Below are 18,786 nucleotides of genomic sequence, written 5' to 3'. Positions count from 1 at the left end.
CTGGCTACATATCGAAAGAACTCCCTAGGATTCTTTTTGGCTTCATTAGCTAACTGCTGTTCATACCTCTCTTTAGCTACTGTCACCAACCAAGTCACCCTCCTTGCCTGGTCTTTGTAGACCTCATGAAATTGGTTACTTCCACTTCTCTTATACTGCCTCCACAGTGCCCTTTTTCTCTGTTGCATGCTTAATCTCTTTATTCATCCATCTCACACCTACCTTATTTAACCTTCTCACCCATGGTATACATTTACACATTGCATCTACTAAATATTTTTTGAAAATCCCCCAAGCTGCATTGATCTCTTTTCCAGCTAACTCCTCATTCCATGCTACACCTGCAAGCTGTTTCCTGAGCTCTTCATAATCACCCCCCCCCCTTGTAGTTCCACATATACCCTTTTTTCACAGGGGTCCTTGCACTGCTGGCAACCACCCAAGTAATAACCTCATGGTCACTTTCACCAATTGGTGGATGATTTGATACCTCATTGATAATTACATCCTCCGGTGAGATGACCAAATCCAAGACCCTTAATCCTCGTGTGCCCTCTGTTACATACTGTCTGAGGTAGTTATCCCTCAAAAACTCAAGAAACTCATTTTCTTTACTTCCAGTTGCTATCTCTTCATTCCAGTCTATATTGCCATAATTAAAATCACCCATAATGATCACCCTTTTCTTATTTGCTTGGCTTATTTGACTATACATTTCACTATCACCACCATCCACATTACCAGGTCTATAACAACATCCCACCAAGTAATTGATTCTATTCACCTCTATCTCACACCATACTGCCTCAAAACCACTGGCCCCATTTCCCTCTTGCATCTCTATCTTGTATGGACATAACTTTTTCTCTATCATCAATAGCACCCCCCCCTTCCCTTTTTACCGCTTCTATCCTCATGAAACACATCATACCTTTCCATCTCTATTCCTGTCAGGATGTCATCCTCATCTAACCATGTCTCACTTATTCCGACAATCTCTGGGTGCACAGACGCAATTAGTGCAACCATTTCATACGCCTTGTTTCTTATACTTCTAGCATTGATATACAAACACAACAACTCATTTCTGGATCTACGGCTAGTTCCACTGATACCACTCACTCGATGTGATCTCTCCATGCTGGACTGGGGCCATTTCCCTTTCTGCTTTTTCATTTTAGAGCCCTTTGTAATTGCATCTGTTTCCTTTTGATCCTTGATCATCCCATTACTTTCCTGCCTACACATGCTCTCACCTCCTCTTGGAGCATCCGCCTTTCTCACGCTGTGTATCCCTGTCCACCCTGAGCCTCCCCGTTTCCCTGCTCCTCTTGCACACCCATTCTCTCATTTTCTATACTCATACCACTTGCTTTCCCCATTCATTTCCACTTCTTCAATCTCTCCTGTCTTACTCTCCTGCTTTTCCACATCACTCCCCTCTCAATCTGATTCATTCTCTCTATTCACTTCTCCACTTTCCAGCAGCAGTCTCTCCAAGCGACTCACACCATAACCACTCAAATGCAGTCCATCGCTCCCATACAGCTCACTTCGTCCCTCAAACTCATTCCACACATTAACAAACTGTACCCCCATCTCCTCACACATTTCAGCCAGAATGTCATTCATAATCCTTGCTCTCCGCTTCATTTCACCACAATCATACCTAGGCAACACACTGACTACACTTCCTGTCACACTATTCTCTTTTATCTTTCCAAGCAGTCTCTTGACATTCATTTTGACATGCTCTTTGTTCTCTCTCAAATCATTTGTACCAATTAATACAATTAACTCTTTTGCTCGTTCCAGCCTCATATTCAATGCCTCAATCACTCTACTCATTTTACCGCCTGGAAAACATACCTTGTGCATTTTATCCTCTAGCACACCTTTAATAATGGAGTCGCCATACAACGCCACTCGATCATCTTTCGTTAACTCTTTCATGCCATCATGATTTATTTTAATAGTTTTGACCTGAATTCTCTTAATTTCATTCCGCATCCATTTCATTTCTTGCTTCATCCAATCCAATATTACTGTTATTATTCTTATAGATCATGGAGCAGAATGTTTGGTGTATAAAGAATTTGTCAAAATATTATATGTTTAAAAAAGTTTTCTTTTATTTAAAGGCAGAAGAAGAAATAGAAGAAGTATTTGACAAAATTACTGCAGATGACCAATTACCACCACCATCAGAAATCGCAGAGAAATGTCCTGTTTGTATGTGGACCGCAGGAGGAATGCCATATCGTTTAGAGTGCTGTGGCCATATGTATTGTTTTGAATGCCTTCAAGCTTTAGTCACACAGGCAGCACAGATACCACTTATATGCTGTGCAAAGGTTACTATTTGCTACATTTTTAATTACTGGAATGATTGTTAATGTTAGCTATAGACAGTATTTATTTTTTAATATGTTGTAATCATATATTTCTTATAAAAAGAGATGATGAGTAAAATAAATTTATTACTTTATTAGACTAGCCCTTAGGCATGCATTACATGCTAATATGTTGCTGCCTGCCATGCTACATATGCAGAACCGGTTATTACCATTTTCTCACTCAAATTAAACTGTTTTAATGTTAGCATTAATATTTTAATGTAGTTTCTAAGCTTTTCTAGAAGTCACAAGACTTATCATTGGTGATGAACCATACTACTGACCACAGTATCCATCATGCCTATCATTGAATACATTGTCTGTGCATTTAGCCGAGTGGCTATTCACTTCGCAACCATATGCCTAGGGAAGAAGTGTTCACATAAGGTTCGATTCCTGTCGATGACGTGAGAAGCTTAAGGATCTTTCTCAGCCATAGCCAAGTTAGCCGGTCTTGGGCATGGACAGCAGAGTTTTTCCCCAATTTATCTGGGGTTTTTCATCTCACAAGCAGGCAAACTAGTCCTGTGAACACAGGCTACAGTCATAGGATATACTTAATCCATCATTAGAAGGGCTCAAACAGTCCTAAGGGACAGTCGAGGAACTGTGGGGGGGGGCACACGAATAAATAAATAAATTGAATGCATTCAGTGTTGTCAGTGGAGTCACATTCACTCCAGAGTTGCTTTTGACTCATTCTCCAATTTCCATGTAAAAATCTACTTTTTGCATTTCTCATCTGATTCTTATTCACTGACTTGGCTTGATGGATGGATAGCATATGCATTCCCTGACCAACAGGTTCTGAGTTCAAACTTCACTCTTTATGTCTGGCCACTATCATCATTCTGTTTATTAGAAGTCTGAAACTTGAAAAAATACCAACCATAATTAAGATTATCTAAAGTACAGACTATATTTGATCTTTAGAGTTATTATTTTAATGCTTAGCCCACTGTAGTAACATAGGCCTTTGGTGAATGGAATTCACATAAAAAAGAAGAAACTTCCTCCCCTCTCATTAGTTCCAGGTGTATATAGAGTTCCTTGTTCCTGCAAGTTGGCCTACTATGGACAAATAGGAAGATCAGCTACCATCTGCAGTCAACTGTGGTCAATCTGGCCTTTCAGACCCTGCTTTGGATATGGCTCACAGGATCAATTGGAAAAAAGATTACCTTGCTCCAACACAGTAAAGTTAGAAGAGAAATACTGTTTTTAGAATTTGTTGCTACTCTTAAAAGTCAGCCTAATTTGAATAAATATCATCATCATCATCATCATCAAATTCCTGCCATGTACCCTCAAGGGGTGTACAGGATATGACAGTACTACATGAAAAAATTACATCATTACTAACTTCCTATCTACAATTTTCCTCCAAATCAGTCTGTTACTTGTCAAGACTCCAACATTATCAGATCTTATATTTCTATCGTCTAAGGCACTTTGTACCGTATCAATCCACCTATATCTTGGTCTTCCTCTGGGTCGTTTTCCTGCCAACCTGGCAGAGAACACTTGTTTTGCTAATCTTTCCTCTCCCATTCTATTTAAGTGACCATACCATCTGAGATTAGCTCTGCTAACGCATTCCTGGATGTTGACAATGTCAAGTTCTTTCCTAATATCCTCATTTTTAATATGATATTGCCATTGATGCCATCTGTTCACGCCTCTAATCTTTCTTAGGACTCTCATATCTGCGGTCTCTAGTCTTTGGTCAAGTGTTTTACTTCTGACCCAGCTCTCAGATCCATAAGTTAAAATTGGTTTGAACACAGTCTTGTATACAGCTAATTTAGTGTTCCGACTAATTTCTTTCTTATTCCATATGAATTTATTCAATTGACTTCCCACGATACCAGCTTTGCTGATTCTGTTGTCTATTTCTATATTTAGTTTACCATCTTCAGTAAAAATTGTGCCTAAGTAGCTGAAATGTTTTACTTGTTCCACAGGTTCTCCATTCACAACACAGTTGACATTTTCAATGATTCTGCCTATTTTCATTGTCTTTGTCTTTTTATTGCTGACCTTCATACCATATCTATTACAACAGCTATTCAATTTAGTCAGAGAATCTTGCAGACTTGTAGCGGATTTATTTAGAAGTATAACATCATCCGCATAAAGCAAAGAGCTGACATTAACATCTCCAATTTTGATATCAGGTTTAATACCACATTCCTTCATAATGTGATCCATATAGATAATGAATAACAGAGGGGATAATGTACATCCTTGTCTCACACCAGATTTAACCTTAAACCATCTTCCTGTACTTCCTTCAATTCTAACTGCTGACTTACAACTCAAATAAAGACTAAGTATTGCTTGATATAATGCCCCATTGACACCATATAACTGCAGCGTATTGAATAGCTTCTCTCTTGGCACCTTGTCATATGTCTTTTCCAAATCGACAAAACTTAAATACAGATCTTTGTTATATTCCCATGCTTTCTCGACTATTTGTCGTAAAGTGAAGATCTGATCCTGACAGCCTCTATTTGGCCTGAATCCAGCTTGTTCTTCACCAAGCTTTTCTTCCACAATTCTTCTCAACCGTTTCTCAAGTATACTTGCATAGATCTTGCCAGGAACACTCAGTAGGGAAATACCTCTGTAATTCTCACATTCGGTTTTATTTCCCTTTTTATATATGGGTACTATGAGAGCTCTACTCCAATCATCGGAAATTCGTCCCTCTGTCCAGGCTTTCTGAACTATGCAGTGCAGCCACTGTAAGACTCTTATACCACCATACTTCAGCATTTCTGGTCGAATATCATCTACTCCTGCTGCCTTTCCACATTTCAAGCCTTTGATGGCTTTTTCCAGTTCAAGTATGGATATGTATTCCTGACTGCATGCCTGGTCAGTGTTTTTTATCACTGTGCTGTCATCACTGCTTGTTTCATTTAGCAGTTTTTCAAAGTAATTACTCCATACGTCAAGAATATCTTTTTCTCCTGTTTTCATTTCACCTTTATCATCTCTAATTCCTTTTACAGCACTCTTTCCTCCATTCCTAAGCTTCTTCAACAACCTCCAGAATATTTTGCCACCTTCTTGATATTTATTTTCTATATTCTTGCCAAAGTCCTCCCATGACTTTTGTTTAGCTAGATTTACACACTGTTTAGCTTTCTTACATTTGTCTCTGTATTCTGTAAGAGTAAAAGCTGACTTATTTGCCAGGAACTTTTGATATGCTTTCTTCTTTTCCTTCACTGCCTCTTTAACTTCCTGTGTCCACCAGGGAGTTCTGATTTTTTTATCTTTGCACACAACCTCACCACATGCCTCTCTGGCAGAATCAATCAATGTTTCCTTCAGAGTTTGCCACTGAATCTCCAAAGTTTGATTCCTGTTCTCAAACTCTTTCATTTTCTTTTCAATAATATTTCTGTATTTTAGTCTACAGTTCACATCTGAGAGCTGCTCAACTTTTATTCGCTTTAAAACTTTCTTACATGTTATTCTTTTCAATATGAAATTCAATTTTATCCTGCTCAAGACTAAATAGTGATCACTTCCAATTTCAAATCCTCTGTACACTCTGGTGTCCTGCACCAGGGAGAAAACATCACTATCAACAATAACATAGTGAATGAGACTTTTCTTATTCCTAGCCTCTTCTCTCCATGTGAATTTGTGCACATTTTTATGTTGGAACATGGTGTTAGTAATAACCAGTCCATGTCCTGAGCAGAAATCCAACAGATATTTGCCATTATTATTAGCTTTGCTCTTTTCTCCAAATTTTCCCAAAATATTTTTGTATGTCTCACAATCATTTCCTACTCTACTATTTAGATCCCCAACAAGGACCAACTTTTCCTTTTTCATTGTGTCAGTTGCTTTTTCTAAAGCCTCAAAAAATTCCTCCACTTCTACCTTAGTAGAACCTTCTGTGGGTCCATAGGCACAAATAAGTCTCATTGTCCAGTTCCCCATTCTCATATTTGCCCACATTACTCTACTTGAGACTGACTGCCATTCAAGAAGATTAGCCTCGTATTTTGTGTTGAATACTATGGCTACTCCTTCTTTTCCTTGATTGTCATTGCCTGAATATAACATTTTGTATTTATTGCTCAGAAAGATCTCACCAGTTTTGGTCTTTTTTGTTTCAGCCACCCCTATTATGTCGATCTGGTACTTATCTAATTCCTCAGCTAGCTCCATTTCTTTGCCATTCAGGCCTCTTACGTTGATAGTACCGATCTTTAACTCTGGTGATGTTGAGTTGGGGTTTGTTTTCAGATTTGTTCCAGTAGCTGACTTTTCGCTGTTCGCCCTGGTTCCCTGGCGAAAACAACGGGGGCCTTGTTTAACCGGGCGACACCCCAGCCGGCATGAAATTCTGTCATGTTGTACCATCATTTTTTATTTTGGTTTAACCAATAAGAATACAATTTGGTCGGCTAAATCCCAAATTGCCAGCCCATCCTCGTTCGTTCAGTATCAAAGTAGATACCCAACAGGGTGCACCACGAGAAGGTGAGGATTGGACATTAGGTCTGAAGCCCTGGTCGGTTCTCCGCATTCCTTTAAAGGCTATGTGGAGGTCTCCTCTCAGTTACACAGCTTTGACCCTTAAGCACCCTCAGCTTTGAATAAATATAGTTGCATAAAACTTCACAAAATATGGGAAACACTAATACTTCAAGACCCCCAGGCTGTCCAATGGGTGTCCATAGCGGGCACCCCACCTAATTAGGACTCTGTTCTTTTGTCCACATGTTTCACTTACTATTGTTTTTAGAATTTGTTGCTGCTCTTAAAAGTCAGCCTAATTTGAATAAATATGGTTGCACTGCATGAAACTTCATGAAAGGTTATTATAAACCTGTAGGTGGTTGGCTAAGAATTTTTTTTTTTTTGCCATTTCTCAGTTTTTTATATATATTTTTGTTTATATTTATATAGTGCAGAAACCCTGCTCTAGAGACCCAACATGGAACTTTTTTAAGCCATGTCTGGCCTCCAATAAGTGGGCAGTGGTCTCACACTAGGCAATGAAATTCATCTCCCACCTAAAATGTTACAAATGTTAAAAATGTATGTTACAAGTCTCCTATTCAACTTCCTGATGATGTCTCTGTAACTGAGATAAAATATTGAAAGAATGAAATACTATTTTCAATCCTTTCCTGGTGCTGTTTGACTCCATTAAGTTTCTAACATGAGCATCTATCTGTCAGACCATCTCCCTATATATGCCACCAGTTCCATATCCATTCCCATTTTTTCAAACATTTGTAATAGTTTTTCATGAAGTATCCGGTCAAATGTCTTTGAAAAGTCCAGCAGTATCTTGGTGTGACTATTTCCTGTATCCAATTCTACTGTCACTCTATTATAAAGCATTAGTAAATTTCTAAGGCAAGACCTATGTTTTACAAAGTTCACCATAGAATATTGTATTCTTATCTATCCACTGCTGGATTTTACCTTTAAGCAACTTTTCCAATACTTGAACCACCACTCCTGAGATATTAATTGGTCTGTAATTTGCTACCTCTGTGGAGCCACCTTCAATGGAACTATCTTATTTCCACTCCCTTGGAACTTTGCCAGAGCTGAGGCTTAGATTAAACAATTTTGCCAGATGTATAGATATCCAGTTCCACCTGTATTCACAGATTTTTTTCAATATAATGAGCAGTTTCTATTCCTCTATCAGTTCTCACATTGGTCTCTGCCACATCAGCAACTGCAAAATCTCTACATGGATAATACGCCCTTGCAAAATGATTAAGGTCATCCTTCCATAATCATTCTTATTCTGACTCACTACATAGTGAATAAAATCTTTTGGATTTACTTTGGCCTACTTAGATAATTTTCTCATAATCATGATCCGAATTGCCCTTTCCTACCATACTATTCACCCTTCTTTCCTGCACTTTTCACTTGTCAATGTGTTCTTTAATATCCAGATAATCCAGTAAGCTATTTTGACAACCTTTGCATTATGTCCTTTGCACTTCATCTATGTCCACCATCACCACCAAATCCCTAGCCTAGTCAATTTCCTTCAATGCACTACCATTAGTGTAATACACAGTCTGATCTTTTTCATTCCAAAGTACATAACCTTGCATGTTGCAACATTAAACTGACAAACATTATCTTTTGCTATACTGCCAATTTATTTAAATCATCCTGAAGGATCTCTACATCACCTTTAGTAACTATTGTCCTCCCCAGTTTTGCATCATTAGCAAAGAACTGAACATTCTATCATAGATCATACCCTATACAATCTTATATCATTAATATAAAAATTGAACAGTGATAGTCTTATAGAAGCCTGAGGCACTTGTCATCCCACATCTAGATTATATACTCCACCATATTATTATTATCATTATCCTAAGACCATGTAGACAAAGACTCGTCTAGGAGGTCCCTTTGTCATACATAAAGCTCATCATACCGTGCCTTAAACACATTCAAATTCTCTGCAGACACCACACTCTCAGGCAGTGCATTCCAATCATTCACAACTCTCCATGCAAAAAAACCCTGCTTCTCACTTCCTTGCTCACACCTTCCTTATACTGCTTTCTCTTGTTCTTCCCTGATCTCCCACCACTTTATGAAAAACCTCTCCAACATTGATCCTATAACCACCTCTTACTAACTTGTAGGTCTCTATCATACAGCCCACTTCCTCCTTTCCACTGGATTCTATAAATTGCATCTTCTCAACTTTTCTTCATATTCAGCATTCAAGACATCAGAAACTACCTTAGTCAATCGCCTCCGGACCCTTTCAAATTCTCTTTGTCCATTTGAAAACGAGCTGACCAAATCTGTGTGCAGTATCCATATGTGGCCTTATACAATGGAACCAGAATCTCTTTACTTCTACAAGTCAGTGTCCTCCCAGAATTCATTGTATTGTCCACACAATTTTGCCAATGTATTCTCTAAATTTTAGGTCCCTATCCACCATTGCAACAAGATCTCTTATTTCCTCCACCTCCAAGAATATATCCTCACTAAGCATAAATTCTGCATTCCATCTCTGTTTTCCAAATTTTATAACCTTACATTTTGCAACATTGAACGGGCATCCATACTTTGTTACCAATTCATTCAATCTATTCAGGTCTTCTTGTAAGGCCGGAACATCTGCCCCACTCCTCATAGTTTGTCCAAACTTTGCATCATCTGCAAACAACTGAATATCCCCATCCTAATCTTCCCCAATATCATTAACATACAAGTTAAAAATGATCTGAAAACAGACCCCTTAAGCATACCACTAGTGACTTTCCTCTTCAGAGATATTGCTTCCCCATACACAACTTGCTGATACCTATCTGATAGCCAATCTCGAATCCAATGCACTAGAAGAAAAGTAACATACTTTTCTTCCTCTTTTATTTCACCTGCCTCTGTTCTCTGGAACATCCCTTTTCATGAAGTGTTACCCAACAGATACAACCTCTAGCTTTTCAAGTAAAATATCAATTAGTTCCCTCTTGCCTGACCCTTACCTATACCCTCTTCTACTTTTATGACATCATCTGCTGTCGACTCTGTTTCACTAATACAAATAATCTTCACAAAAACTGGATCTTTCAAAGCCATGTGTTCTCTTTTTCATTCTCAATATTCTTGTCATTTGTATATACAAAATGCAACACATAGCCAATATTCTTACTAGTTTCCTATTCATTATTGCCCTTTCTATTCCTTACTCTGCTCTGTGACACACAGCCACCATTGCAACAGTCCCCACATAAGGCTGTCCTAGTATCTTCCATCCTGTAACTGTGTAATCTGTCTAAACCCATTTCAGAACTGCATTCTTCCTAAGTAAAACCCATCTTTTGTATTCAACTCTCTTTCTCTATCTTCAAATCAAATGCATTCCAGAAATCAGGATATTCCTGATACATGTCATTCATTATCATCTGCTCAATATCATACTAAAACAACACATTTATTATCTTCCATTGTGCACCCTTCTTCTACACAACTTCTGACACTGATCTGAAATCTTTTATGATGCAACATACATCTTTGAAGATCATTCCTACCAGCCATTCCTGCTATGTTATGTACATTCTCACCTTTCATTACTGTAGTTATATTCTTTATTGTGCTCCAAGGATGGTCCTGCCCCAATATTTTGGTATTCTACTCTACACATCTTGAATTATTCAATCTCTATACATTATTCTCCTCACAACATTACTCATTCCTTTTACATTGACTCTCTCGCCTGCCTTGCTGTCACTTGCTTTTCCACTCTCCTGTATTCCTCACATATCTCATTCCCCTGTTAGCCTTATCACCTTAGTCTCTTTGTCCATAATTACAACTAAAAATCTTTCTTTTGCTCACACCTTCTCTCATTTCCATTTTCTACTTTCCTCTCTTATTCTCTTCTCACTTATTTTCTCTTGTTCTTTCATTTCTCAACTTCCTCTCATTTCCATTGTCTACTCTCCTTTCTTATTCTCTTCTCACTTATTTTCTCTTTTTCTTTCATTTCCATTCTTCTTGTTTCCCTTTCATCAACTCTCCTCCTCCCAAGCCTTTTGATTTCTCCATTCACTTTTCTCAATTCAACTCAGTCCTCATGCTCTCCACTTCCTCACTAACTCTGTTTCTCTTTTTAAGTATGTTGTTTGCCTCCACCAGTTATTTGTATAGTCAAACCACCCATTGCAACTGCTACATTCTCATCTTCATTTCATATGAGGATGAGGTATGAACTGTGTGTATGTGAAAACAGGTATGAACTATCAATTCTCATTATTGTAAACATTATTATAGTAAACTCCCTCACTATATAAATATCTTAGACTAAACCACTTTGCACAACTGCTATGCTGAAAGCAATTTTTATAGAAAATTGTCCACAAAAAAAAAAAATCCTTTATATCTTATTCTGCAATGAGAGTTGACTGTATTAATAATCTGTAGTTTAAACTAATAAATATCAATTTTTTTTTTCTAGACTTGTGGTAAAGAGCTCCCTTTAGATGAAATTCAGAAGATCCTTGATTTTGATAAAGAAAAGATAAATAAGTTACTAACTGAATCGTTAAAACTCTATGTTCAGAAAAGTCATCCAACAGTAACTTACTGTCCAATTCCAAACTGTTCCATGATATATGACAAGACTGTGGTACCTGATATTTGGAGATGTCCATTATGCCATAATGATATATGCATTAGGTAATTTTTTTTTATTATGTAGATTGTACTGCATATAAAATCTTCTATTATTATTTGGGACCTCCATGGAGTAATTACAATCGTTGTGGGTGGCCCATGTTAAACAATGCAAATCCTATAATACCATTCCTTAAACTCATTCACTGTTTTTTGTGCTGTCACTACCCTATTAGGCAATGCATTGCCTAATAGGGTAGGAAATACATTCCGTTGTCCAACCATCCTTCATACAAAAAAAACCACTCTCACCATCTTACTCACCATGTCCATTTGTAACCACCAGGGATGGCCCCTTGTCCTAATTCCTTCTTTCTGATCTACCATACTAAAGAACTCTTCATTTTCAATCATGTAACTATCTCTCAACATCTTAAATGTCGTAATCATATCACCTATACCAAACTCCGCATGTCTTCAAAGAAGCATGAAGACATGCAGACCAAACTCTGCATGTCTTCAGTCTTCTATCCTTATAGCTAACATTGTGCAGTCCTGTTATATTTTTGATTTTTGCCTTTGCATCCTCTCCAAGGTTAATTTTTCCTCTCCAAATCATGGAGACTAAATTTGAAAACTAATCCATGTGTGGTCTGATCAGGGCTTTATACAATGGAACCACAATGCTTCTGTCTCTGCTAGTTAGTGTCGTTCTGAGTATTGCAGCAGTCCTCTTGGCTACCTTCACCACTTTTGCAATATGTTCAATAAACTTCAAGTCTCTATCAGTCATCACTCAAAGGTCCTAGCCTCCTACCCTTCTTCTAGTACATTTCTTCCAACAGAATATATAGCTTCCCATTTATGGATTCCAAATTTCAAGACCTTACATTTAGTTGCATTAAACTGACATCCCCCATTCATTTACCCATCTCTCCAGCTTATACAAATCCTCCTAAGGTCTGCCCACTTAGCACTATTGCTGATAATCCTTCCTAGCTTTGCACCATCTGCAAACAACTGAATCTTTTTACAATGTCATTGATATAAAGGTCAAAAAAATATAGGTTCTAGTACTGAGCCGTGTAGGACTCCACTTGTAACCTTTTCTCTCCTTGATACTGCTCCCTCATACACAACTCTGTGATATTTATCAGACAGCCAATCCCCAATCCAACTAACTTGATATCCAAACTGATATGCCATAACTTAATTATCAGCTTATCATGTGGCACCCTCTCAAATGCCTTTGTAAAATCCAAAAATAAATGGCAGAATATGCCTTTCCCCCTCATCAACTGCACTTGTTAGTGATTATAAAAGACAATTGGATTACTAAGCAAGAGCATCCCTTAACAATTCCATGCTGACCCCTCAGAGATAACATTACCGTCATTTGCCCAGTACTGTATGTGATCTCTCACTAATTTAACCAAAATCTTAACAACTACAGAAGAAATACAAACTGGCCTATAGTTTGACACTTTCCTTCTACCACCTTCTTGATGCAATGGGATGATCTTACCCTCCTTCCACTCCTTGGGCAGCTTTGCCATAGCCACACTCTCATTGAAAAGCCAACAGAGCTCTTAATTCCTTACACATTCTCTTAAAATGTATGGTGAAATCGTATCCAGTTCCATTGCCTTATTGACATCCAGAAAACTTAGTATTTGTAACCCACTCTCCTCTTGCACTTCTAAACCTTGAACCCTCCCCATCACTCTTACAATAAAACTCTTTTTTCCAGGATGAAATACCCTAATAAAATGATCATTAAACAATTCCACTCTGTCTTCTGTATCAGTCATTCTACTCTCATTTTCATCTAACAGTATCATTCTTCCAGAGTCAATTCTCCTCCTACTGGCCACATAATGAAAGGATTTCCTTGGATCTCAGGGATAATCTCTTCTCATATTGAAGTTTTGCTTTCCTCTTTCTTTACCATGCTGGTCTTTCCTAGCTTGAGTCTTATATTCCTCATGCAACTCACCCCCTCTCCTTATTCTTTTTCCATAGCTTCCTTTTCATCTCCAGTTCCTGTTTGATATCGTTAGTCTTCCACTTTACACCAAATATTGTTCTCTTTTTTCATTTAAGGTATATAATTTGCCATTGCTGTTAATAAATATTTCTTCGCTAGTTCCCATGCACTGGTGATATCGCTCCTTTCCAATTCTTTTACCCATGGTACTCTCCCAAGCTGATTTCTGAGATTATTATAATCACTAACATACATAAATTCCCTTCTTCTTTTTCTTCTTGACATCTCTGCCTGTCTACTTTATCCCCCAAGACAAGACCAGATGGTCACTCTCTCTCCAGCTGTGAGTAGGGATGACATGTCAGTTATTATCAGGTTCTCTGATGCCAAGACCAAATCCAGAACTCGTGAGCCTCTTGTTTCTTCTACTACACCTTCCTTGAGGCATTTGTCCCTCAAGAATTCCAGAAATTCTATTCCCTTAGTACTAAATGCTGTTTCCTCTTCCCTGTTTAGTAGCTAAAATCTCCTATAATGATCACTCATTTTGCAATTGCCAAACTCGATCGTCTAAACAGTTGAGTTTGGCAATTCTGCCAATTCTGGGGAACAGAACATGTTTGCCAAACATCTTCTGTTCCTCAAACTTTGTATTTCCTGGCCTATAGCAACATCATATTAAATATCCTGTCCTGTCCACCCTCATCTCATGCCATTCACTCTCAAAACCATTAGTGACATTTCCTTCTACCTTCTCCACTCTGAAAGGACATAACACATCATTTATAATAAGCAATAGTCCACCCCCTTCCTTTCCTGCTGAAATACACTATACCCTTGTATTTTTATTTTTGTCAGTATATCATCTTTCATCAGCCATGTACTGACCCAGTCATCTTTGGACAGGCTGAGGCTATCAATGCCACCAATTCATCTCCTTTATTTGTAATATTCCTGGAACTTGTATAAAATATCAACAATTAATTATCAGTATTTCTATATTTATTATTATTCCTTCCAGACTCCATTTAACTTTGCATAATACCATATGCTCCCCCATCTTCCAAGTCTGTCCTCAAGAGAGGCCACCTCTGTTTGCATCCACCTCGACAACTTGAGTTTCCCTGCACTAATACTCTCGCTTGCTCTGAGAACAACATTCTCTTGATGTCTATATTTCTCCTCTTTCAAATGCAATCTGTCTTCTCTCACATATAGCTCTCTTCTGTTCTCAAATGCGCTCCAAACATCTACTTACTCCAATCCTCTGTTTCAACACATTCTCACTGTCAGGCTGTTCATTATTGTTGCTCTTCTCTTCATCTCTGCATTATCATATCTAGTTAACACACTATCTTCCCTCTCACAATCTTAGGCATAAACCTCAAATCTTTTGCTACCCTATTTGCATAATATCTCAAGTCATTTGTATCCACAATCACATCATCCACTCTTTCACCTTGCTTAATTGCCATATTAATGCTCCCCTCTTTCTTCAGGCAAGCTCCTCTAGCATTCTATCTCATATTCCGTGATTCATTGAATCTTAATACATCACACATCTTACTTCTCCATTCATTTCCTGCTCACCTGCATCTCTCTCTCCCTCCCCCCTTGCATTTCCACTCCCACTTATCTCTTATCACAAGCAGGATTCTTGGACAGAAGGTTTCAATTATAGAACCAATCTATATATCTGCAGTTGTAGTCAAGGTATTGAACAGGTTGATTTAGAAATAGGATACAGGATCAAGTTTCTTATATAATGAGACTTTGGAACTTCATAATTATATAAACACATATACCATAGTAAAATATTTTATGTATCATAAGACATCATCATCAGTGTAAGTGTAGAACAACAATGATGAAATTCGAAAACAGAAGAATTGTAAAATGCATGTATTGCAATATAATCCATCTAAGCATGCAGTCATGTATTAGGATAAACCACTATTTCAATAGGAGTATAATAAATAAATTATATATATATTTATTTATTTATTTATTTAATGCAGTCGAGGATAATAGTTTCCCAAACTTTAAGAATAGAAAAGCAGTCATTACAATTAATGTTTGGGAAATTATTATTCTCATTTATATTTAGGAAACTGTTATCTTCATTTATAAATATGAGTATTCATGTAATGAGTACTGAAGTAAGGCTTCAGCACTTTCCTTGAATGAATGCTCATATTTATAAGTAGATCCATCTAAAAGTTTGATATTATCCAAGTCAGATTTATGAGGTTAGATAAGTCGGATGTGGCTGTGATATTTCAAGAAACATTTCTTGACTGATCTGACCATATGACATGTTGCAAAAACATGGGACTTGGTAAACACCAGGTTGCATAATTGGTGAAAATTTGTCTTTTGGAGAAGGTAAGATTGTGAATTTGGTTGATAGGTTTTCCAGGTAGCATTGAGTTGGAATTTCTTCAAAATCTTTGCCATGTTCATGTTCCAAAGCAACCTTAATATAAGGTGCAGAAGTTCTGTGGACATTTTTTCCTTAGAGGAAGACTATTAATCTCTCTACCAGCTGGGATGGATGAAACAGTGAAACCAAATTGCACTTCTTATCCATGTAATTCAATAGGTGTTACAGAATCGTATCCTGATTTTGCTGGACGTCATGGCTGTTTGGATGTTAACTGCAAAGTTGGGGAAATTGTTATCCCCAGTTGTATTATATATATATATATATTATTACATGTATTTAATTCCAATATTTTTATATACCTATCCAATATTATCCAATGTTATATTCCCATCCCAATATATTTTATTGTTTAATATCAAAACTTGTGATGATACTTGATTTTTGAGAATGGACTTTTTATTATAATTGAAATGAGTAGAATTTTTTTATCAATGAACGAGAGTTGTCTTTGCCTGACAACATTTAACTAGAATTGTTTGCTTTTGAATGATTAAGGATATTGGATTTATGATTTTTGTTATCCCATATATTCAGGATGATTTAATAAGAATGTTTCCTGATATTATTTCTTTTGGACAAGAGGTAACTTTTTTTTTTTTTTAAATTTAGAAACTTTTTTTGTGTGTGTGTGTGTTAGTGGAATCTTAAGCTATCATCTGGTTGGTAAAATGATCTTTTACATGATTCACTTATTTGTTGTTGTTGTCATATTCTATTTTATTCATTATCATTCATTATTTCAACTTTGGTTATATTTTTTTCTGTTGTATAACTTGTTTTTTTTTAGGGGTGGGGGGGAGATTCAGATTTGATGAGAATGTTGGTACATTTAAACAATTATTCATGACTGCATCTTGAAGATGAATCAAAGATCCCACTTTCAGTATTCATTTTTATTTCTAATTTAGGTATAGTCTAGTTGTACTAGCAAAATTATGATCTCCACTGAGGACTATGATAGTTTCTTTAAATAATAATTGTAACAAGAAATTCACAACTACATGATCTTGATGTGGTTTTAAACAAGAGCAGCTGCTCCACAGCATCCCTTTTTACTAGAACTGTAAACACGTTGAATTTGTTTCTCCTCTGGAACAACCCTCCTTATAATGAGTTTCCCAACAGTGATGATGAATGAGATGATGGTGAGAATGTGCAGGAAAAGAGGTCTGGAATATGTGGATGCATCGAGTATGTTTGAGGATAGAAGGGAGCTGTATGCAAGAGATGGATTACATTTGAATGCAGAAGGGTCCAGGCATTTGGAGATACTTGTTTTCTGGACAACTTAGTGTGTCAGGACAGAGAAACTAGAATTATATGGGTGGAATGTTGCAGGGATGGCCTCATGTGGGGATATTGGCTTGAGAAATGAGGGGAGGAGGGATGTACACTATATTATAGAGCCAGGTGGAGTATGAAGGAAGGAATAATGACTATTAGAATACTGGAAGCACTGGTTTTTCTGTATATAAATGCTAGGAGCATTAGAAATAAAGGGAATAAGCTTGTGGCATTGATTGACTCATTCTCTCTGAAGGTTGTTGGTATCAGTGAAACTTGGTTAACTGAGAATGATGTTCTGACATGGACAGAAATCAAAGGTATAGTCTATTTCATCATTATCAGTGGCTTTAACAGGTGCACCACTTAAGCACCCACAGCCTTCCAGTTATTCTTGGACTTTTCAACCATAATATGAGGATAAGGCAGTTACTCATATGCCTCCATGTATTCTTGTCTGTAAATTGCGTGTATTCTACTGGCCAGGTTGTCCATTTTGAGGGACGAAAAACCTGAGTTTCTGGGGGGGGGGACCCTCCACCTCCACATGAGACCGACTAATTCACCTTCAGTTGAACGAGACCAGATAAAGGTTCCTTAGGCTACGGATGGGAATCAAATCCAGGTCTTTCCAGCCAAAGGGCTTTGTCCATACCGACTGAGCTACTGAGGCTAGAGAAGGTACATGGTAGCAAAGTGTTACTCATGATAAGACATAAATTGGGTGCTCTCAGGGTGGAGAATCTCAGTGACTTGGTGAGAATAACACCAAGGGTTTTGAGAGTATATAGTATGAGATAGATGTTTATAAGATAAGATATTTAGTTGGATGTTGCTGCAGATCAGGGAATATAGATGGTGGTGAGCAGGAATTGTTTTGTCAAATTAATTTGATAAGTGTAAATCTAGTGATAATTATGGGGGACATCAACTATAATGATGTAAACTGGTTAGAAGACACAGCATGCAGCAATAAGGGAACTGAATTTTTAGATTTCTTGAGGGGAGAACTGTCTTAGGTAGCATGGAGTGGAGTGAATATGAGGATCAAGAGTTTTGAATTTGGTCAAAGCGTCAAAGGATATGATTGTGACTGACATGACATACTTGCTCCCTCCCCGTTTGGGGGGGGGGGCAAGTATGTTTCTGTTTTGATACCTTCACATGCCTATTCATATTCCATGTAGTCCTGACAATGGAGGACGAATAGGCATGTGAAGGCATCAAAATCTGTTTTGATACCTTCACATGCCTATTCATATTCCATGTAGTCCTGACAATGGAGGACGAATAGGCATGTGAAGGCATCAAAACAGAAAGAATTTATATGGAATTATAAAGAAGGTGACTATCACAAATTTAGAAACCAGCTTACAATAGTGCAATGAATGAAGAATTTGAAGGAAGAGGTGGGGGTCATTAGTGCATGGGAGATATTTAAGAAAAAATTGTTGATAGCAGTGAAAGATTGTATACCTTTATAGTCAGTTGGATGACAAAAAGGAAGAGAACAAGAATTT

General features: G+C 37.4%; 1 protein-coding gene across 1 annotated transcript in view; it reads left to right on the top strand.

Moving 5' to 3' along the window:
- LOC150110249 (uncharacterized) overlaps positions 1-18,786 on the top strand; it is an 85,687-nt gene that overhangs the window by 49,700 nt on the left and 17,201 nt on the right. Inside the window, exons 3-4 of the mRNA XM_090394412.1 lie at positions 2,142-2,354; positions 11,392-11,612. Coding sequence (XP_090250538.1) covers positions 2,142-2,354; positions 11,392-11,612 — 434 coding nt within the window. The remainder of the gene's footprint in view (positions 1-2,141; positions 2,355-11,391; positions 11,613-18,786) is intronic.

Source organism: Typopeltis vanoorti, chromosome 1, assembly GCF_054136105.1.
Source record: "Typopeltis vanoorti isolate ZY-2024b chromosome 1, IOZ_Tvanoo_1.0, whole genome shotgun sequence".
NCBI classification, from domain to species: domain Eukaryota; kingdom Metazoa; phylum Arthropoda; class Arachnida; order Uropygi; family Thelyphonidae; genus Typopeltis; species Typopeltis vanoorti.
This window is presented reverse-complemented; position numbering and strand designations above follow the sequence as displayed.